We start from the raw sequence: 23931 nt of genomic DNA on the forward strand, positions 1-23931 counted from the left end.
TGTTTCAATAAGGAATGCTTTAGGTGTTCTCCGTGTCTGTTGATTTCCCGCATATCGGTGCATATTCTTCAATACCGGTAGGCCTGAGTATATGGAATACCCGTTTTGCAATGCTTTGGGTGGCTGATTAGGTACATTTGACGGTCTGTGGGCTTTTTGTAAAGGTTTGTTGACAAGTGGTCATTTTTGACCGTGACAGTGACTGACGTCCAAGAAGTTAATGCTAGTTTTGGAAATTGTGTGCGTGAATTTAATTGACGGGTGGCACTTGTTAAAATCCTCTATGAAGCGTAAAAGACTTCCCTCATCGTGGTTTCATATCATAAAAATATCGTCTAAGTATCTTCTGTAGTAGAAAGGTTTCAAGGTGTGTCGCTCAATGAATGGGATTTCAAGTGAAGCCATAAAGGTGCTCGCGAAGTTTGGAGCCATTTTCACGGACCCCTCCCGCCACCGCGGCGACAATCTTGGGTGGCCCGACACACGTCGAGAACTGACCAGCACGGGATAAAAACCGGATGTGTACGTACACGGACATTTGGTTTCGTTCTCAGTGTTGACAGTGGTTCTTCCTCTTTTTTACTTTTTCTTTTTTCTTTTTTTTTCTTTTTTTCTTTTCGTATTTTTCTTCCTTTCTTCTTTCCTTTCTTTCTTTCTTTTTTTAGTTCTCTTTTACTCTCGCAAGCATTTTTCAAGGCGAGAAGGACGCGGCAGCAACGAAGTTTGGAAGTTCATGTTAGTATAACTCATCCCCTTATGAAGGGACGACCCCTCCCGAAACTGTTGGGAAATAAACATATTTATCCTTGTTGACAACGCTCCCGTTGTGCCATATCCCATACCTTCACGAAGACTAACTGGCCCATTGAATTATTACTCCCACTGACCTGAACCATGGCTGCCAGTACATCATCAACGGAGCGTTTGTCACGGAGATATCCAAGTTACCCTACGAAGTGTGCCGTCATAGGGGACTCAATCATGCGGTACGTCCACACGCACTTCAGCCTGAACGACTCAACGACGCCGTGCTTCATCTCTTATGGCGGTGCTATGTTTTCGGATATTCCGGCGCTACTTCAGTATCTACCTTACCGGATGGACACGTTGTTTCTGCATGTGGGTACCACGGACATCCTGAAGACTACCTCTTCAAGATCACTGGATTTGTTGTGGGAGGCATTGAAACGAATGAGACAGACGTGCCCGAACATCAAGACACTGCATCTTAGTCTGCCACTACCTCGCGCACCCAATCGCCGACTGCGGGACTCGGACTGGCGATCAATGAATCCGTTTAATATGGAGGTACAACGATTCAGCAGAGAGGCCCGCCGTCTCTGCCACTACGGGTTGTTCGGAGCAGGCGTCTATTACGTCGAACATGGTTTCTCAACACTCCCGCTGCGCCGCTTCCTGGCTGCTGACGGCTTACATGCAAGCTTCGAGGGAGTCGCGCTGCTGGAACAGCACACGAGGGGTCAGCTGCGATGGACGTCGGCGGCATGGAGATCGGCGGCAATCGCTTGCACGGACAACTCCAGTGCCAAGCCCCCCCCCCCCCCCCCCCAACAACAAGGAGTCGAGCAAGACACAGAGCCATCCAGGGCCCCAGCAGTGACGATTTCGCCACTATACCACCAACGAGGCCAGCGAGCCAGCGAGTCCCACCAGTGAGTCAGAGATCGGCGGCAACTGCTTGCACGGCAAACTGCAGTGCCAAACCCACTCAACAACAGGGAGCCCAGGGACACAAAGATCCATTCAGGGTTCCAGCAGTGACGACGTCGCCACTCCCACCAGCGAGGCATTACAACACCAGGCGGACCAATGCGGCGAAGACCAAGGTGGTGGCTTCCAAATGACACGGGGAAACAAACGGTACGGGCAGTCTTAAACACGCATGGTCCCATTCATTTCTATCGATTGGGAAAATCATTGAAAAACGGGTGCAATACGAAAAATACGCGGAACAACTACCCAAATATCTATCTCACGAAATTGCACCTAAGGGCCTCCGCCTAGCCTGCAACCCCTCAATGTCTACACTAAGTGAAGCAGAAAATGGGAAGTGGGAAAAAGTATTACTAGAAGCGTCCTTGCAACTGACTCGGGTCATTGCGGACCATAGTGAGCGTAAGGCCGCCGAATACAGTGTCACGGAGGCCACGCAGAAATTGGTATCTAACCTCGGAGAGCATGAGGCAAGAGAACTGGAAAGATATGAACTAAAAAAGAGAGGCGAAATTTCAGTAGTAAAAGATAGAAAATTCAATCGGGACTGCAGAGCTCCACTACTCTTGAACAGGAAAATAGGAATGAGGCCGTACAAGAACGCCAGGGACTACCCGTACCACAACCTAACTTTGAGGAGAAAAATAGGAACTCGAAACTACAGTGCAATCCTAATTAAAACACCCTTACTCCAAAATATGACGCTGACACTCCCGTGCCACGTGATAGCCAAGAGCAGCCAAAAACTTATGAGAAAAATGTCCTCAATCTGTCCAACACAACGCTCACACCCGCTCAGCTTCAATTTTTGTCGAGAGGCCTAACCTTTTGTCCATCTTCCGGTAGATGCAATGAATTTGAACTGTACCAAGACCTCGATAACTTTGCGCGTAATCTCCACCTCCGTGAATACTTTCATGATCGCAATGACTGTACGGACGAGAACAGATTGATTGGTGGGGACAAATCATGGTGTCCAGGTGAGCAGAGGGACAAACACTTCAATATGTAGATATCAGCAGTTCAAAAAGACATAATCAGAGCGTATGAAAAAAAATCGGCCATCTCGAAACAACATATCAAAGTCACAACGAAGGGCACTCGATGAACTACGAAAAAACACTGCAATTACCATCAAACCGGCTGATAAAGGGGGCTGCATAGTAATTCTAAACACGTCGGACTACTTAAAGGAAGGGGAACGACAACTATCAGACACAAAATTCTACAAAGAACTTCCAACAGAGCCGACTCCCGAATTTGAAAGGGAGATAAAAGTAACCCTAAATAATCTCCACTGGGACGAGAAAATTACCGGCAAAATGTTGAAAGCAATGTTACCGGCCATTCTTCTCCCGGTCGATTCTATTTGCTCCCTAAAATACACAAGGCAGGCGATCAGGGACGTCCGATAGTATCCAGTAACAGCACATCAACCGAAAATATACCAGAATTCATCAATTCCTTGATAAAAACATCCCCCAAAATTTTCCCTATTACCTAAAAAACACAAATCGCTTCATCTCCGAAACTTCAAGTTTTGACATCCCAGGCGGTAGTCTTCTGGTGACCATGGACGTCTGCTCACTGTACACCAACATACCCCACCATGACGGAATAGCGGCTATGATTTCTGAATAAGTAAAATACGACTCATCAATGAGTGTAAGTGGCGAGGTACTGTTTACACTTCTTGAACTTGTACTAAATTATAACCATTTTGATTTCAATGGCAAGCATTTCCTTCAGGTCAGTGGCACTGCAATGGGCACGAAAATGGCTCCAAACTTCGCGAGCATCTTTATGGCTTCACTTGAAATTCAATTCATTGAGCGACGCACCTTGAAACTTTTCTACTACAGAAGATACTTGGACGATATTTTTATAATATGGAACCACGATGAGGGAAGTCTTTTCCGCTTCATATAGGATTTTAACAAGTGCCACCCGTCAATTAAATTCACGCACAAAATTTCCAAAACTAGCATTAACTTCTTGGACGTCAGTCACTGTCACGGTCAAAAATGACCGCTTGTCAACAAACCTTTACAAAAAGCCCACAGACCGTCAAATGTACCTAATCAGTCACCCAAAGCATTGCAAAACGGGTATTCCATATACTCAGGCCTACCGGTATTGAAGATAATGCACCGATATGCGGGAAATCAACAGACACGGAGAACACCTAAAGCATTCCTTATTGAAACAAAATTATCCGGAAGACAATATTGACGATGCCATACTACGTGCTCGCAACGTGAACAGGAATGATATAATTAAGGAACCAAACAGAGTACCTAAAACGACTTCCCAAACGAACCTTGTACTAACTTACTCCTCATCAGCGCCACGAATCAACAACATACTTTCCCGCCATTTCAACAAAATCAGGCAAAGCAAACAACTAACTTCTATTTTCGCGAAGCTACCTCACGTGGTGTACCGCAGGAATAAAAATCTGAAGGACATTCTTGTCAGAGCAAAAACAAACACCCCCAAAATTCAATCAGGGTACCATCCTTGCGGAAAAGCTCGATGCAAGGTATGCCCACAGATGGTCACAACACGTGAATCCACAGCGAATTTCTCGGATTTCAAATTCTGTATAACTGAAAGCCTTAATTGTGACTTCAGTAACGTAATATACATGCTACATTGCAACATCTGCGGACAAGAATATATCGGCCAAACAGACACGCCATTTCGGCTGCGGTTAAATAATCACCGGCACCACGCCACTAAACTGCCGAAGCTACCTTTATCTCCGCATCTGCGCCTGCAAGACCACAGTTTCGAGAATATTAGCGTAACTCTTCTGCATTCCGGTTTCTCAAGCAGACGCGAGCGCGAATAGCGTGAGGCATATTTTATTTTCAAATTTCTAACATTAGTAGCCGGCATCAACGAGGACCGCGGAAGACTCTCCTGCCTCCGAGGAGTAAGCCAGGAGGAAATTGGTGACAAAGATTGATAGCTGGAGACCGTGCTTGTTTTTTCTGACTGACTCGTGTACACTGTCCTTTCTTGTTTTTTTTGTTTTTTCCCTTTTTTTCCTTTTTTTCACATGCACATACAAAGTGTTTCTGTTCGCCTACCACTTGATGACCATTGAAGGGAAACGGACGAAGATGAAAGGTAAAGAGCTGACCGACCCGTTAAGGGGAAGCCCTTTCCTTACGCACGCCGTCACGGACCCCTCCCGCTACCGCGGCGACAATCTTGGGTGGCCCGACACACGTCGAGAACTGACCAGCACGGGATAAGAACGGGATGTCGACGTACACGGACATTTGGTTTCGTTCTCAGTGTTGACAGTGGTTCTTCCTCTTTTTTACTTTTCTCTTTTTCTCTTTTTTTGCTTTTTTGTTTTCGTCCTTTTCTTCCCTTTTTCTGTTTTTTTTCTTTCTTTTTTCAGTTCTCTCTCACTCTCGCAAGCATTTTTCAAGGCGAGAGGGATGTGGCAGCAACGAAGTTTGGAAGTTCATGTTAGTATAACTCATCCCCTTATGAAGGGAGGACCCCTCTCAAAACTGTGTGGAAATAAATATATTTATCCTTGTTGACAACGCTCCCGTTGTGCCATATCCCATACCTATAATATATATATATATATATATATATATATATATATATATATATATATATATATATATATATATATGTATATATATATATATATATATATATATATATATATAGTGTGTGTGTGTGTCAACTTGGCTACCTTCAACATTAGAACGCTATATAGTGAGGCTCGTCTAGCGGTGCTATTCGAGGAACTGCAGGGTGGTACGCGGGATGTAACCGGGCTCAGCAAAGTAAATAACTAGGTGTGGTTTCTCATGCACAAGATTATCGCTGACAACATACAGGGATACTATAGCATTAGTGAGAGGGTGACAAGTATCATAATCAGGTTAAATAAAAGGTGTAAGATGAAGGTGGTATCGGCCTAGGTGCCTACATCGAGCCATGATAATAATTTGGTTTGAGAATTTTATAAATACGTAGAGTCTGCCAATAATTAACTACACAGTATATCATCTTGATGCGTGACTTTTGTGCCAAAGTAAGCAAGAAACAGGCCGGAAAACATGCAGTGTGGGAATAAGGCATCGGCTCAAGAAATACCAAAGAATCATTAATAATAGAGTTTGTAAAATGTAATAATTTACGAATCTTGGATACCTTCTTCAGAAAACCAGCTAACCGTGAGTGAACCTGGCGAAGTCCTAATGGCGGAACTAAAAATGATAGAGACTTCTTTCTGTGTGCACTACCAGGCATTTTACAGTGTGTAGAAGTAGTTGGCGAAATCAAATGCAGTGAAAATAGAACGGTAAGAGCTCGTATTCACCTAGATATAAGAAAGTAAAGACAAAAAGTGATAGGCAAGAAGGTATTTATTGAGCTGGTGGTGAGAGGGAGAATATAGCACTTAAAAGTTTCTCTTCAGAATCGATTCGAGGCTCTAAACAAGATAACTGACGTTAGCGTTGACACAATAACGATAATATTACTTGTCAAAGAGTGGGCAATTGAAGGTGGAGGGACAGTCACAAGACAGGAAACTTGCAAGCTATCTCAGGAGACGAAAAATCCTATTAAGATGCGACAAATGACGAAAGCCTCAAATGCAACCGACAAAATAGAGCTAGTGGAGCTTTCGAAGTTAATCAAGAGGCGTAAGGTAGCCGAAATCAGGAAGTATAACATGGAAAGAATTGCGCAGGCTATAAAAAGCGACAGAAGCCTAAAAGCTGTGAAAGCACACTCATGCATAGGCAAAAAGCAGATGTATGCATGGACAATCAAGTAAAGCAATCTCATCACCAATGTGGATAAGACAGTCTAAATGCCGGAGAAAGTTTACGGAGAGCTGTACAGAAGCCAAAAAATGCAGGATGATATCGTGGGAAGCAATAATAGTCCAGAGGAATGGGACATCCTATCAGCAATGACAGAGGAAGTAATAAGAGCTATCAAAGGAATGCAAACAGGAAAGCCGCTGGTGAGGATAAGGTAACCATGGAGCCTCTAAAAGATGGTGGAGAAATTGTGTTAGAAAAATTAGCCTCCTTATAAACGAAGTGTCTCTGGACAGGAAGGGTACCAGAATCTTATAAGAAGACCAATATCACCCTAATTAATAAGAAAGGAGACGTCAAGGACTTGGAAAGTTACAGGCCGATCAGCTTACTGTTCGTTCGCAACACATTATTTATTAAAATATTAGCTAATAAAAATAACGTAAAATTACAGTTCAACCAACCAAAAAAACCAAGAAAAATTTTGTACTGGCTACTCCACAATACACCATATACATAATATCATTCAGGTAATAAAGAAACGTACTGAATACATCCAACCCCCTATACATAGATTTCACAGATTACGAGAGGGTGTTTGACTCAGCCGAGATACCAGCAGTAATGCAGGCACCACTGAATCAGGTCACCGAAGAACCATAACAAACATACTGGTAGAAATATACAAAAGATCCACAGCCATCATAGTTCTCCATAAAAAAAGTGATAGAATCCCAATAATAAAGATGTAAAATAGGGAGACACGATCTTTCCAATGCTATCCACCGCGTGTTTCCAGGAGGTATTCTGGACCCTAGATAAGGAAAAGTTGGGGATAATGTTTAATGGACATTTTTTCAGTGATTTGCGATTCGCTGATGGCATTGCCTTGATGAGTAAATGAGGGGACGAATTAGAGCTTATGATTACTTAACTAAACACGAAAAGAAGAAAGGTAGGTCTGAAAACTAATGTGCACAAAACAAAAGTAAGGAGCAACAGTCTCAGCAGAAAACAGCACTTTGCGATAGGTAGAGAGACGCTGGAAGTTGTGAAGGAATATGTCTACATTTTACAGACAGTTACCGCAGAGCCGAACCACAGGAGTGGAATAACTAGAAAAACAAGGATGAGGTGGATCACACTCGGCAAGCATTCTGAAATCTTGAATGGTAATTTGCCACTAACCCTCTAGAGGAAAGTATAAAACAGCTGCATCTTGCCGGTACTTACCCACCGAGCAGAAACCTGGAGGCTTACAGAGAGTGTTCAGCTTAAATTGAGCACGACGCCACGAGCGATGGAAAGGAAAATGATAGGTGTAACCTTAATAGACAAGAAGAGAACAAACGGGGACCAAAGTATCATAGTAGGAATCAAGAAAGAGAAATGGACTTGGGCCGGACACCTAGCACGTAGGCAGGATAGCTGCTGGTCATTAGGCGTAACTGAATGAATTCCTAGAGAAGAGAAATGCACGATGGGTAGAGAAAAAGGGGTAAAATTAGATTAAAAAGTTTGCGGGCATAACGTGGCAACGGGAAGCGCAAGACCGGGTTCATTAGCATATCTTGGCGAAGGCCCTTGCGCTGCAGTGGGCGTAGCCAGGCTGATGATCATGCTGGTGATGTACATGTTGCCCTTTATGTGTTTCCTTTGCTAGGTTTAGCAATACTCTTGTTCTTTTAATTAGGTTATATACGGTGACTATTATTGTTACTCGAAGCTACTAGCTTCATTCTGCAGCTCTGTACGCTCCCAATGTCCAAATTTTCTGTAAATTATAAGTTATGTATTTCCTTTTTTCTGTCTTCTCTTTCGAATTCAGGTGACCGTTCTTTGCAGATAACCGTTATTTCTTGTACTATTATAGCAAATTTCAATTGTTATTATCCCATAATAATTAGAAGTATTACAGTTTCTGTTATGTACGCTTTGAATGGGACCCGTACTAGTCTTTGGCTATAGAATCATACAGTTCATGCATATTTTGTTTATTATATGTGTGAAATAAAAAACATTCATTCATTCATTCAAATACCAAATTTGGTGCTACATGACGTGAATAACTGGTGAAGGTAAATAGCACGTCCAAACATGATAATTATCATATAGATGTCATAGAAAACATCACTATATGTTATGTTCGCAGCGTGCTCGTGGCCGTTTTGCTACCTTCATATATACCAAATTTGTTATTACGCGACGTAAGTGAACAACGAACATAAAGACAAGGTGCAAATATGATAATCATGACATGGAAGTCATGTACGACATATTTTACTTCCACCTGTTAACGTTGGGCTGATTTTGAATTGACAAATCAATCTTCCTCATTCGTGCTTCGCATATCATCAATTCTAACGGTACGTGGAATCTGTCATTTTTTTAAAGTGCAATGGAAGGCACGATGATACAATGGCCACCATCTTCGGCCATCTCTGCTGCTTCTACAATTTCTCACGTTTTCTGGTCGGCATGAGCGAAAGGTGCCAAATAATATTTAGTTATGGTGTAAAACAAAGCTTCGAAAAGGTGTCGCCACGTGACTATGCAAACCTTCGCGGGCATCGAACGCGTGCTTGCTGAGATGGTCGTTTAAGCAGCGCCCGGTCCTTTCCTTATATCTGCTGCCGCATCTTGAAGGAAACGAATAAACAACTGAGTCACATTGTGCAAAACGCACACGATGCTTCGTAGAACACGTTCGCTTTTCCTTAGCCGTTGGGCAAGTCATTTTGCAAAGCCTGATAATTTATTGGGTGCAGACATGAAGTTCTTAACATTTGCGTTTTGCTCCACCTCTAAATTATGGGAGACTCGGTGAATGTGAGGAAACATGGCAAACATGTTGTTTTGACTTGACATAGTTCCCTTGTAGGTTGTCTTGGTTCTGGCCTACCAACACCTCTGAATTTCATGATCTTGACTTCTGCCACCACTCTTATTAGTTCTTGGGGGTATCCAGCAGCATCATGCCTCTTGATTTGCATGCGGAAACTTTGTTCGATAGAATGTGGGACAGAGTTACTCAACACGATTGCTAGACATGATTCGACGAAGGCCCTTTTGAATAATTTTGTGTGCTTGGATTGATACGGTGAGAGGCTTCGAGCCCCTTGGTTCGTACATCCAGCAAAGCTCATCTGCGAACCTTATCTTGAAACCTGAAAACTTGATTTCATTATTCTGTGGCAACTCTTCAGTTATGAGAATGGCTGTAAACCGTTAAAAAATCTATAGGATGCAGAAAACCATTCATTCAAAGCTATCACCATTTAGTTGATACAGTACGAAAGATTTTTAACACTCCGGCATCTTTAAATTTTTGTGACATATGCCTTTCAATGCCGGCATTAAACAAATCACTTAGAATGGGGACGATTAAAGGATTAAAGAGACGCTGCAACAACTTTGGAGCATGACAAAATGACGCTGCGATCGGTTAACGATCTCCCAAGAACGCGCGCGTCAGATATAATAGCACAGCACGTCACCTAGAATTTGCAATGAATTATCAATGTCACTGAAAATTGATTATTTTTCCGATAAATGATCAAGAACCATGGCTTCATGCCAAACTATCATGCTATTGGCGTATATGAGCATGACGTGAAATGTCGCAACATATCCGTGCGTGCGCGCGCGTGCTCGCAGTGAAACTCCACGCATTTGAAAAAAAGATGGGCCCGTATCTGCAAGTTTCAGTGCATATTTTGTCGAAAGACGATAGTCTTACATGTGAAGAGAGTGAACAAAACATTTATTTGATGTTATGTGCAAAAAAAATGGGTGAATTGTATTGTTAGAGAGTCTAGATCCGTGCAGCGAAGGCGAATGAGTGCATCGAGGCGCGTTGGACACGAGTGCAATCTGGCAGTTTTCTTCGAAGACGAAAGAAAGCGCGCGCGCCCATGGAGAATGATGCGCGCCTGCTTCGGAAGCGATAAGGCGTAGAATGCAAAGTGATGGGCAGGTGGCACCACTATGTCGCCTTAGCAAATCGTTCGAAATACTTGCGTTTTTGAGCATCGCGTTGCCCTGTCAGCACAGCGTGATTAACGCTACGATCCTTAGAATTACTTATGTGTGCTTTCTCTAGAAGAACACCACACATACAAGAGGGAGAATTTGCTTATAGAAAGGTAGAGAGGTCGGCCTGAGCTATAGTTTGCTCTGGCCTGCTACTCTACACTGGGTAAGGGTGACTGGAGAGTGAAAGAGTGATGAATCACGATGGTAAGGTAGAGAGATGATATGTTCTTATTAGGCTGGGTAACTCTAAAGACGTGCATCCAGTCCAGTGGCTTCTAAGAAAGCGATGACGGCTCGTATAACCACATGTGTGCTGCTGGTGTCAGGCCAAGGACCTAACACAACCTCAACGGTTAATGGTCGACTAATATATCGGCCAATCGAAGATATCAGTTGCTGACGTTCGCTTGCATATGCTAGAGAGTCGCAAAATATATGTTCGAGCGTTTCTGGCAACCGAAAGTGACCACAATTGGGACCTGTGTTATTACAGCCAATCAAGTGGGTGTAACGTTTTGTGTAAGCCACACCGAGGCGAATGTGGTGGATGATGCATGAGATGGTTCGCTTTAACTTGCGAGGCATACGGAAATTCATTTCCGGGTCCCATTTGTGCAGCCGCTTGGGCTGGTGTTCTGGTTTCTGCCAGTGCTCTAAGATGGAGTTGCGCGTTAGGCGTCGAAGTAGGATGTTAGTATCATGTCGAGAAAATGCGATACACACTTTCGGGGTACTACTTAAAGCTCTCTTAGCTTCAGTGTCCGCCTCTTCATTGCCCATTATGCCACAATGCGCAGGTATCCATTGAAATGTTACATGATGTCCATTTTTTGTAGCAATGCCAAGAAGCTCTGATATTTCAGTCGATAAAGTATGATATGAACCTGGTCTCATGAAGCCATCGATGGTTTGAAGAGCAGCTTTGGCATCGCGCAGTATCGTCCATTTACGAGCGGGTTTTGTCGACATGAAACGTATTGCCTCCCGAATAGCAACAAGTTCCGCGGCTGTGCATGTGGTCTTGTGATCTATCTTGTAACGTCGAGCTATCTTCATCTGCAGAATGGCAAAGGCTGCGGCGGGGTACGCGACGTGGTATATCCATCAGTCTATACGTGCGCCACACCGTCGTACATAGTATAAATGCGCAGCAGTGTAAGTTGTTTTAGGCCAATTGATGAAACAAGGGACTTCTTCATAATCCCAGGAATCTGAAGTATGACAAGTGGTCAAGGCAGGAGCCACGGAGGTGTCTCAGGAACACGTGGGGGAGAGAATCTTGGCGGTATAATGTTCTCGAGCCGCGATATAGCTCTTGAATAACTGCTCTCTCGGTGGCTGGCAGGAAGCGCTGATAGGGGATGTTGCCTGTGTCGAGTCAACAGGCGAAGGTGGACTCAAAGAGGCTCGCAGAGCACATATACTTTGACTGGACAAGCTCGAGCTTCGGCGAGAGTTCCCTTGGTTGATGTGCATTGAGGTAAGCCTAAACATGTGCGCAACCCTTGAGCTTGGATGCTTTGCAGCGTGCTAGCACAACTGGGCTTCTTGCTTGAAAGCACGGGCATGCTGTATCGTAAGTACTCTACGAATAAAGATTGGTACAGTTGCATGAGAGCTGCCTCCAAAGGGCCCCATCTTGCTCCGGCCATGACCCAAAGAACGTGGACAAAACTCTTGAGCTTTGACTTCAAGGCTGTGACGTGTTTTGACCACGATAGGTTCCGGTCGAGGATAACGCCCAGGAATTTATGTTGCACAACAGCACGAATTTCTGTTCCATTCGCAGTTAGTGGGTATCTTGTCATTTGTTTTCGTGTAAATGCGAGCACTGCGAATTTTCCAGTTCACAGTGCAAGACCCTGAAGACATAGGTACCTTGCTGTGATGGTCACTGCACGTTGCAGTCGAGCACGCAGTTGGGGGCGCGTAGCTCCAGAAGCCCAGATGCAGATGTCGTCCGCATATGTTCTCACCTTCACCGTGTCAGGAAGTTCAGTAGCAAGTCCAATGAAGGTGATGTTAAAAAGTGTCGGACTGAGAATACTCCCTTGGGTAACACCACGGTGAATGTTATAATGGTCTGTATCTCCATCGCTTGTTGACATATACACGGTACGGTCGCTAAGGTAGCTCACGATTTATGCATACAGTCGTCCGCCGATTTCTATATCCTCAAGCGCATCAAGAATGGCATAATGTAAGACATTGTCGTAGGTGCCTTTAATGTCAAGAAAAACAGCAGCCACTAATCTGCCTCGACATCTTTCCTGTTCAACATCGGAGACCAAGTTGATGACCTCGTCAATGGCTGATAGGCCTCTCCTAAAGCCATTCATGAACGCAGGAAAGCGATTATTGCTCTCTAAAAGCCAGTATATTCTCTACAATACCATCCTTTCCATGACTTTGCCAACGCAGCTGCTTAAGACGATCGGCCGGTAAGATGAAAGCTCATTAGGGCACTTCCCCGGTTTAAGTAGTGCAATTGTGCGGCTTTACTTCTACTTATCTGGAACATTTCCTGACTCCCAGGAGGTGTTGTAGTAAGATAACAGGATCTGTCGTGCTTCTGTATCAAGATGGCGAAGTGCAGCGGACGTAATTCCGTCCGGCCCCGGTGCCGATCAGCGCCGGAAAAGTGAAATTGCAGCGTCTAGTTCCTGCGGTGTAAAAGGCAATTCGAGGCGTTCGTCGAAGCACGGGGGCACAGTGGTGGTAAGAGTTTGGGTCACAGTGTGAGCGGTTGAAACGACATGGCTACAGTAGTCCTTGGCTACCTATAATTCACTCCGACCCTGATGTAGAGCCACCGCACGGAATGGCCCAATTTGTTGTGGAGAAGATTGTAGACTTCGTACTATCTGCCAAATTTGAGAGAGAGGCTGTCTTGGGTCCAAAGAACCGCAGAGCGACCTCCATCGTTGCCTGTCCAGCTTGTCGAGATGCCGAAGAACGTGTCGATTAGCTTGACGACAGGCTGAGAGGTCTGACGGTGCCCCGCCGCGGTGGCCTAGTGGCTAATGTACTCGGCTGCTGACCCGCAGGTCGCGGGTTCGATTCCCGGCTGCGGCGGCTGCATTTCCGATGGAGGCGGAAATGTTTTAGGCCTGTGTGCTCAGATTTGGGCGCACGTTAAAGAACCGCAGGTGGTCAAAATTTTCGGAGCCCTCCACCACGGCGTCTTTTATAATCAAATGGTGGTTTTGGGACGTTAAACCCCACAATTCAATCAGAGGCCTGACGGTGATCTTGTTCTTCTGTATCGCGGTTCTGCGCGGCGACGGATAGCACGAAGGGCCTCGTATTGTAAGTCGATAGCTGATCGTTGCAGAGGAATGGTAACTTGTCTTGTTGTGTCACGCAGGAACGAAGAAATGATGTCTTCTACTTCAGATGGTGTAGTAGTGCGCTGACAGCTGGTTTTCACAGATGATTTGAAGAGACACCAGTCTGTCTGATAAACGCAGCGTGTGACTGAACGGCGGTACCACCTAAAATGAACATATGTTGGCAAGTGATCACTACCGTGAGTGTCTATATCCGTGGACCAAGCTGCAGAAGACAGGATACTTCTGGATACAAATGCAGTGTTGAGGCAGCTGCTGTAAGAAGTACCCCGAATGAAACTGGGCGGTCCGTCGTTCAGCATCCTTAGTCCAAAATTACACACGAAGTCGCACAAATCTCTGCCACTGCCGTTCATTACAGTGCTACCCCAGAGAGGATGATTACCATTGAAATCTCCAATGACAATGCGGGGGCTCTGAGCAGCTTGAAGCACTGACCTAAGGTGAGAGCCGTCCATCTTCGCACTTGGATGGATGTATTCTCCTCTAACTGACAACATGCGCCTCTTATACTTTATAGTCAAGCAAACGTAATCATTCGTTGTATGCGACAGAATGTCATGTCGTACGTACGTCATGTCGTGGCGTACACAAACTAGCACCTTGCTTGCGCGGTGATTACTGCGAGACCAAAGCTGGACGTATCCAGATAGACGGAATGTGAAATCCATGTTTGGTTCGCAGACGAGAATAACTGGGTACTCGTATTTCAATACCCGCTGTCTGAAATCAGAGAGAAGGCCACGTAAACCACGAGCATTCCACTGCATAACAAGCGTCTGCCGCATGCGATCTTCGAACATCGAGGCCATGTTCGCTTACTGAAGAACAACAAGAAGTGGCTCCAGCACCTCAAGTAACTGGACAGCAGCTTTAGCCGCCGGAATGTTTAGACCACTAAGGATCTTGCGCATTAAACCCATCGAATTACTAAGCATACTCTTGATGTCATTATTATCCATTTTGTCGTCCTGCTCGCTGCGTTCAGCAGCATTATGCGTGGAAGACGTACACGTGGGTCTTGATGGTAAAGAAGGCCACTCCGAAGGATTACGGGCTGGTGGCTGGTTGGCTCGTTCATTCGTCGGCTGTAAAGATACGGAAGCATAGACATCTTCATTTCTGGCGGGTAAAAGCAAGCGACGAGAAGGTGAAGCATGGTCATTTGACGTTAGTTCTTCAACTCGGTTAGCACTGCTCCCTCGTTTGCGTCTGTGTCGTGGACGACGTGTACTGCGCCGGACAGCCCTTGCAGCTTCTCTGTGCGTAAAGTTGTCCCTAACCACCTTCTTCATGATAGTTATTTGGTTCCTCATTTTAGGACAGCCCTTTGAGGTTGCGTCGTGGGCGCCCGTGCAGTTAGGACAATTTGTGGCAGCGTTGCAGTTGCCATCGTCATGAGGTCCACCACATCGTTCACAAGTTATCACATTCTTACAAACTGCGCTGACATACCCGAATTTTAAACATTAATAGCACTGTAGGGGCCTCGGTACATAAGGGCGTACCGGATGACGAACATATCAAACCTTGACGTGAGTAGGCAACGACTCGGACTCGAACACTACTTTCACACAACGCCACCATCTAAAGAAGTGAAAACCAATTACAGGAGCCGTCGAAGAAAGCGATTTCTCGAGGCTTGAGTCTGTAATCTCTTCGTCCACATCATAAATGACGCCTATCGTAGTTTCCTTGTCGTACGCGGAAAACGCGCGCACTGGAATGTTTCCCAACTGGACGATGGCCTTCAGCGTGTCCAGTATAGCCTTTGAAGTAACCTCGACCGCAGGATGTTCTAGCGGGTACATATACGTATTTCCTCAACATGGCTAGGTGCTATACGTTCGAAATACTCTGACAAGCTTTGCCTATTTAGAGTGTTCAAGACGTCTGTTGTCGGTGTCGGCATGTACGAAATAGAGAACGACCGCATGCTACTCGTCTCTTTCGGTGCCTGTCGACCGGTCGGTGACGTCCTTCTGATCGTTCTCTTCAGACGGCGGCTTGGAACAGGTGTGAAATTACTGTTCGAGGCCATGTCTTAGGTGGAAGAGCCATCAGAATAGTAACTGTGGCCTGCGTTGGGGCCGAAGCGGCCACTCACATCGAACGCACCCTGATGAGGCAATCCAGGGCCCGGAAGCTGGGCGGGGTTTTGATCCCCCATTTTACGGGACCACGTCCCCCAGTGTTCTTGTTTCAGATTGCAGAAGTCGCAGAGAAAATCAAGAAAACTTCGAGAGCTGAACGCTGGAGCTGTTCTCTGCGATCAATTTTTCTTCCTCCTTCCACACATACAAAATATTGACCTGTTGTTAGGGTGCCTCAGATATGCGTAATAATTGCTTTTTAATTGACAATCGCAGAAGTATGAACGTTGAAACTTGAGCAATATTGGTGGGCGCTGCGGATAGGGTTGGCAGTTTGGGGTATCGCTTGGTGCCGTTGCAAGTATCGTCACGGCGGACAAACAGACAAATGTAAGAACAGATAGACCAAATTATTTGCATTGAAGTACCCCAAAAAGACTATCGTCTTTAAAAAATGCTGAAGGTCACCTGCTTCTCTTGGCGTACCTTTTTCGTTCGTGATATCCCCCCTTGTCTTGGTTTTTGCGCTTCCATCGGGGTTAGGTAAGAAAAGAGAGTGAAAGCTTATTTAAGAAATAAGTAAAAGGGTGGCGTTGAAGTTTCTATGGTGGGGTCACCACGTTCAGGGCTCCAGTGGCATTGGCCACCCACCGGATTTGATTCAGGAGCACTAGCTGCACTGCGGGGTCTGAGCTGGCACGTAGTTCCTCCCCCTGCTTCATACAACATGTTGTTAGTTTGCCGAAAAGTTGGATAGGTGACTTGGCTTAAGAATATTTGATTATTTGCCTGATTGATTTAAGTGTATTGACATAGAGTCGCACACTCATGAGACTTAGCACTTGGCTGCAGCGTGGGGAAATTTTTCTTACTCCTATCATAGTGAGTGGAGCCAAAATTATTTTGTGGTGGTCAGTTGATGATGCAATACGATCGGTTAGTTAGTGCATTCTATAACTACTTGGAAATGTGTTGCAGAGTCCCTTTAAACAAGCCGGTCATACGTTGTTTTCTGGTAACAAAAGTGAAGGCATGCTCGTGCTTTTAAAGGTGACATATTAGTGTTGCCGTAGTGCATAAACACAAAGCTGAACATATTTAAAATATGTTTCTCATATAGCCTGAATAAGAACGCCATCTTCACCGATGTTTATAATTTAGGTACATAAACTTGAATACACCAATGAAAAGATTTAGGCTGTCTTCTAATGCTAGAAATTTCAAGTTTTAGAAAAAACAATCGTTTGCTTACCACATTTATTGTACTCCACGCACTCTCCGTCCATTGCTCTATAAAGTGTTCTACATGCACAGCCAAGAGAACTTCCCCCAAAGCATGTCCATTGAGACATGTCACTGAAGTTTGGGCAATATAATTGATTTAAAGTCTCGCCACCCCAGCACCATCTAGGTTCTTGATTGGCAAAGTCCGCACATGCTATCAGAACACAAAACAAGACTAGGTTTAGAAAAACATATTTTAAATAATTAATCGCAATAGTGCATTGTTTTTCCGGCCTCTTTAGGAAAACGCAGGTAAACACCGAAAAACCATCGTTCAAGAACTATAACAAGAACATTTTGGTTTTCACAGTTGCATTTGTAAATGCCTCTCGGCACAGATACATATTCAAGGACATTAATTTGCTATCTCGCGCTAGATCACATGTTCCAAAATAACGTTTTGCTGCTTTTAAATCGGCAATCTCAGTCCATTTCTGTGGGTTTTCACTATGGTGGCATCGGCGCGTATTTGAAGTTACCTATCACATGCTAATATATCGAACGGCTTGCGCATGGCATATTGTCTGTGCGAGTGAACCGATGAAAAGCCACCAAGCGCACAGAAAACACGGGAGCTCTCTATCACTGTACCAAAGCTGCATGGGGATCACAACCCGAAGGGTAGCTGCGTGCCTCCGACAGAAAACGCGCCTCTACGCCAATCCACGAGTGCTCGCCGATGATGGCACGTTGCCATTCGAGAGACTTGGCACGTGGCTCATATAGCGATGGTATCTTGCATCGCAGGAAAGAGAAAGTAATCCGCAGTTGTCGCACTGAGACTGAGTAGCAGATAGCAGCACAACATCTCGTATTGTTCACTGGTTAGAGTAGGGCATATATCATCATACGTGATGAATTCTCTTCAAAAATATTGCGTAGATGTCCTAAACACCACAATTGTGAATGCTCACAAAAAAGAAGCTGCATTTATTCCAGCGCAGATGTACTCGGTGTTTTTGGGGTTAGATCAAGTATCGAACTTTGAGTAAAAAGCATCATTTTCTTGAATTTTCAAAAACTCGGCCTGCGGTGTAGACCTAACTATATATATATATATATATATATATATATATATATATATATATATATATATATATATATATATATATATATATATATATATATATATATATATATATATATATATATATAAGGATGGCGAAGGGGAAAGTGAAGATGATAGAAAGAAAGAGAGGAAGTATTGAGTAGGGGTGAGGAGATTAAAAAGACTATCTTGTTGGTCCAGCCTGGTAGAAAAAAGCCTAGGCGTTTGTCTACAGGGCGTAGAGGTCCCAGGAGCAGCAAACTTGGTGCACGAATAAGTCCCACTGAGAGCGGCCCCTGCCTCTTTGATGAAGCCTTCTTTTTCTGTTTTTGAGGGACTAGTGCTTGTTTGAGAGTTTTCTCTGCTGGCTAGAGGGAACAGACACTCTTATGAACACGTATGCATTGAATTCGGCACATTGGCAATCAGAGAAGCCGAAAGAAGGGGGCGCTCAGCGTGTATTTTGACAGACTCACAAGCTGCATGTCGCTTATACCTTAGAGGCACACTTCCAAGGTGCGTCACTGATATTTTGGGGTCCATGTTGATGGAGGCACATGGCGTCACTTGGTGCCCAGGGCATGACGGCCTGGGGCGGAACGAGGAGGCAAACTGCGTAGCTCGCGGACTTACTGGCCGAGACGCAGGACTCTCCTCAGGACACCTCACAGGGCATCATGAAGAGCAAAGTGTAACAAGCAGGCAGATATTGGAAAACCAACGCCTTACAAGACGCACGTACGCCCCTCCACATCCGAACTTAAGCAGCCAACAAGCCCGGGATTGGCGCCGCCTTCAAACGAACACATACCCCCACATATCAAAACTACACGCAATTTTTCCACAGATATACACAACAGGGGTATGCCCATGGTGTAGTAACCACACAGCCACACTTACACACATAACCTACCAATGTACCGAGCGGCCAGCCAATGCAGTATCTAGGTTGATGCGCTCACTACAAACACTCACAACGTGGTCTTGGGAGGCACGGCTTTCCGAGCTGGCACTGGGGAGCCAACTGGTGACCCTAGACCAGGCCCGGCGAGCCGCTGTGGCCAGTGGGGCTCTACAAGAGGGCTCCACCCGGGATTAGTCACGTAATTTTAATTCTTCAATAAAGTTTATTCTCTCGCTCTCGGCACATTATTGTGGGGTTGCTTTGTGCTCTCTGGGGCATCTCTATCCTTTACGGCAGTAGGCAGCATCTAGCAACTACGGCAGTAGGCAGCAAAGAGCGACGACATGAGCCCTATGACCAACAGCGCGTTCTAAAGCGCATGGGTGCCACAAAACCAGCACGGGATTTGGGGATGTCTCCTAACATGCGAACCACGTTATCAAACTGGCGACGCTAGTACTAAACAATGCAGCCCAAACCAGCGTACTTTAAAAGACCATAACTGACGCAGGCGAAAGCGAGGCGAAGAAAGCTGACTTCGACGACGAAAGGACATCGACCTATGACTTAAGCGATGAGAAAATTGACTGTGACAACAAACTGTTCATCTTCCTGACGTAGAAGAAGAAATAACCGGAGGGAATTCCAGTGAACTTTCAACCATCAGAGAAAGGCGTCAACTTCTCGCGCGTTAATCAAACCGCGCTGCGTCAGAAATTGTCTCAGCGGTCAAAAAACAAGTTCAGTCGTTCCGAGTGAACACAGACGGGAGCTTTTCCGTCAGCGTTTTTTATGTTTTGTCGGCGAAACATCGCCTATTGATGAGTGAAGTGGCTAGATTGGGAGTCAAGCCTTAATCTGGAAATATATGATCGCACAAGGTAGAAGAAAAAGCGCTTGACAGGAAAGACGCTCACGTTTGAACCCTTATTAGGAAACATTCATTAACGAAAGCACAAACGTGCAGGTGCAACCAACTATCACTCTTAGGTGCCATATTCCACCCCCTTCCCCAATGTTTTCTAATAAAAGTTCACTTGTAAGTGAGAGTATTTCCTGTCAAGTGCTTTTTCTTCTGCTTGTGTGCTCATATGTTTCCACACTATGTTGTACCAACTGGCCCAGCATTCCACTTCATTGAGTCAAGCCTTATATTCCAGCATCTTGTATGAAATATGTTGACAAGATGCACCATATTCCAATTCAATAAACCCAGCAGAAACTGGTTGACTTCCTGAAAGATGTTGATACGACGCCTGCCCGCCGTCAGACATGCTTTAAACGACAAGAAAATGGTGCAAAAAAATCTCACCCTGTGAGAGATGTTATTCTGGCCTTCAGATAAGACAGGTCAATGCCAGAAAGGGTACATTTGGGCTTCACAAGTAACCCTGCGGAAGAATACTTGGGTCCTGCACATTGGTGCTACAACTGCCAGAGATTTGATTATTTTGCGAAAAACTGTCACAGTCCACGTCGCTGCAAGATATGCTCAGAGAACCATCATGACTCGAAGTGCAAGCCTGGGCTGCAGCCAGAGTGTACAACCGATGAAAGAAATCATACGGCTTCCTACTCTGGATACCCTCCGAACAAAGTTGCCTCAAGACAACGCCGGCACGAGTGGATACATGGAAGTTCGCCTCCACGCAATGCGCTCCCACCTAACCCTGACACTGTAAGACATGTGGCTCCAATTTCCCACAAAGAGCTGGACCAGGCGGATAAATTGAGTTATCTGCAGCTTTAAAGAAACCGAGCCGACAACCTCCCGTCAGCGAAAGACAAGATCCGCTCTTAGAGAAGCGAGCTTGTCTCTCGCTGACACCACGGCATACAACTCATCAATAATCATCTCAGCGACTACATCAGCATCCAAGCTGCCACAGAAACCATCTGAGTGGTCATCTGATACTTCTCATCGACGTTCAGCTCCGACCACCCATGGTCCTTGAGCGCTGGTTAGTAATTACGCGTCTGTACCTTTGGCTGATATGATCCTACCGATGGTATTCACAGCTCTTCGTGCAATTCTCAGTGCTCTTTCAGAGGCAGACAACCAAACGAAGGTAAAAGAATTGCTCTCAATGGAGCCACTAGTGCTCCCGGAAACTCAGACAGCTTCGCAGCAGGCTTACTATGAATAGTCACTGTAACAATGTCTTCATATATCACTGGAATGCTAACAGCCTTCGTAATAAGTCAGCTGATTTTTGTAAACTCCTTGCTGAACATAGCTCCCCTGTATGATGCTTGCAAGAAGCAGGTGTCCGAGATGATTTCCGACTGCCCAACTACGTGATATATAAGTCTTCGCGCAGAGCTAGAAAAAAGCAGAGCGATGCTTTGTGTTAGGGAAGATCCGCCATCCTATTTGTTACAGCCGAGTGACTTATATATACCCGAGTTCGTGGGCTGAAAAATATCCTTCAGAAAGAGAAGTTTCACTGTGATAAGCCTTTATCTACAATCTTCCAGCATAATATCTTTACAGCCTAGTTAATGTGACACCGTTGAAGGGGTGGGCCGCTTACCGCTGCTGTATTTTGAGGTTACGTTCCTCAGCACCTTGTCGTCGCGGGTCATTGAGTCGGGGTCGTATAGTCTTGACCATGTGGTACCGCTCCAACTCCTGATCGCGCAAGGATGGTCACGGCTGTTTCCTTGATTTTTCAGCGACCTGCGACATGGTTCTATTACGGACACCATCGCCGAATAAGACGTGGAATACAGCATCAAGCAGGGCACCACCTTCGTTTTGTTCCTCGGAGCCCTGCCTTCGAGGTTTCTTTAACCTTGGCTACAACTTCATCAAGCAGCTTTGTTTCCAAAAGTGCAAGGATAGCTAAGCATGGTTCTCTCCTCTACTGGCAGCTGGCAACATGGTCCGTTCTCAGGCACCCACGTTAACCATGACGTAGGATATTGTCACAATGCGTGTTGATGGAACTGCACTAAGAGGCCTGGGGTGCGGCCTCACTGGTAACCACCACCGGGAACGCACTCCCTCACCAGAGAAGGATTGGCCACCCTGGTGCAGTATCTGGCCGCTACCTCCCACATGCATACGTCAAATAACTCACGGCCCTCAGTCCCAAGCAGCTGCGAAGCAACTGACCATGGCGGCGGTCAGATCAGCAACGCAGCAGAAGGTGCTAAGAATCTCTGGACTACAGGCCGCCATTAGAACCTGAACTTGGCAACGTTTAACGCTAGAACCTTATCTAGTGAGGGAAGTCTAGCTGTACTATTCGAGGAGCTAGAGGGTGTTAAATGGGATATAATAGGGCTCAGTGATGTTAGGAGGACAGATGAGGCCTATAATGCGCTACAGAATGGGCACGTCCTTTGCTATCGGGGCTTGGCAGACAGAAGAGAACTGGTAGCGGGGTTCCTAGTTGACATAAACATAGCTGGCAACATAGAGGAATACTATAGCATTAATGAAAGGGGGGTAGGTATTGTAAGTAAACTGAATAAAAGATACAAGATGAAGGTAGGATAGGCTTACGCGCCTACATCCAGCCATGATGACGCTTCAGTTGAAAGCTTCTATGAAGACGTGGAATCGGCAATGGGTAAGGTAAAAACACAGTATACTATAGTGATGGGCGACTTTAATGCAAAGGTAGGGAAGAAGCAGGCTGGAGACCAGGCAGTAGGAGATTATGGCATCGGCACTAGAAATGCCAGAGGAGAGCTACTAGTAGAATTCGCAGAACGCAATAATTTGCGGAATTTGAATACCTTCTACCGAAAACGAGAAAACCGCAAGTGGACATGGAGGAGCCCTAATGGCGAAAATAAGAACGAAATAGACTTTATAATGACTGCACACCCAGGAATCGTGCAGGATGTGGAAGTGGTTGGCAAGGTACGACGCAGTGACCATAGAATGGTACGGTCTCGAATTCGCCTAGACTTGAAGAAGGAACGACAGAAACTGATACGCAAGAAGCCAATCAATGAGCTAGCACTGAGAGGGAAAGTACAGGAATTCAGAGTGTCACTGCAGAACAGGTACTCGGCTCTTAGTGAGGAAACCAACCTTAGCGTAGATACAATGAATGATAATCTGACGAGTATCATTACGGAGTGTGCAGTGGAAGTTGGAGGCAGGGTAGTTAGACAGGACACTGGCAAGCTTTCCCAGGAAACGAAGAACCTAATTAGAAAGCGTCAAATTATGAAAGTGTCAAATTCAACAGACAAAATAGAACTGGCACAGCTTTCGAAGTTGATTAATAAACGTAAAGTATGCGATGTAAGAAGGTATAACATGGAGAAAATTGAACACGCTCTGAAAAACGGAGGAAGCGTCAAAGCAGTGAAGAGAAAACTTGGAATAGGCAAAAGTCGGATGTATGCACTAAGGGACAAAGAAGGCAAAATAACTACCAATATGAATAGGATAGTGAAAATAGCGGAAGAGTTTTACAGAGATCTGTACAGCAGCCGAGATAACCACGACCTCAATACTATAAGAACTAGCAGTAATCCAGATGACACCCCAGCAGTAATGACAGAAGAAGTCAGAAAAGCTTTGAAGAGCTTGCAAAGAGGCAAAGCTGCTGGTGAGGATCAGGTAACATCAGATCTGCTCAAAGATGGAGGACACATTGTGTTAGAAAAACTAGCCACCCTGTTTACGAGGTGTCTCCTGACGGGAAGGATA

At 45.2% G+C, this 23931-nt stretch overlaps 1 protein-coding gene across 3 annotated transcripts in view; it reads right to left on the reverse strand.

Moving 5' to 3' along the window:
• The window catches only part of LOC142767657 (uncharacterized), a 137121-nt gene that overhangs the window by 56670 nt on the left and 56520 nt on the right, over positions 1-23931 (reverse strand). For 2 of the 3 annotated variants that reach the window (XM_075869802.1, XM_075869801.1), the window contains exon 3: positions 17273-17458. The exons of the other annotated variant lie outside the window; for it this stretch is intronic. In XM_075869802.1, coding sequence (XP_075725917.1) covers positions 17273-17458 — 186 coding nt within the window. The remainder of the gene's footprint in view (positions 1-17272; positions 17459-23931) is intronic. 3 annotated transcript variants of the gene reach the window in all.

The sequence above is a fragment of the Rhipicephalus microplus genome, chromosome 7, assembly GCF_043290135.1.
Source record: "Rhipicephalus microplus isolate Deutch F79 chromosome 7, USDA_Rmic, whole genome shotgun sequence".
In the NCBI taxonomy this organism is placed as follows: domain Eukaryota; kingdom Metazoa; phylum Arthropoda; class Arachnida; order Ixodida; family Ixodidae; genus Rhipicephalus; species Rhipicephalus microplus.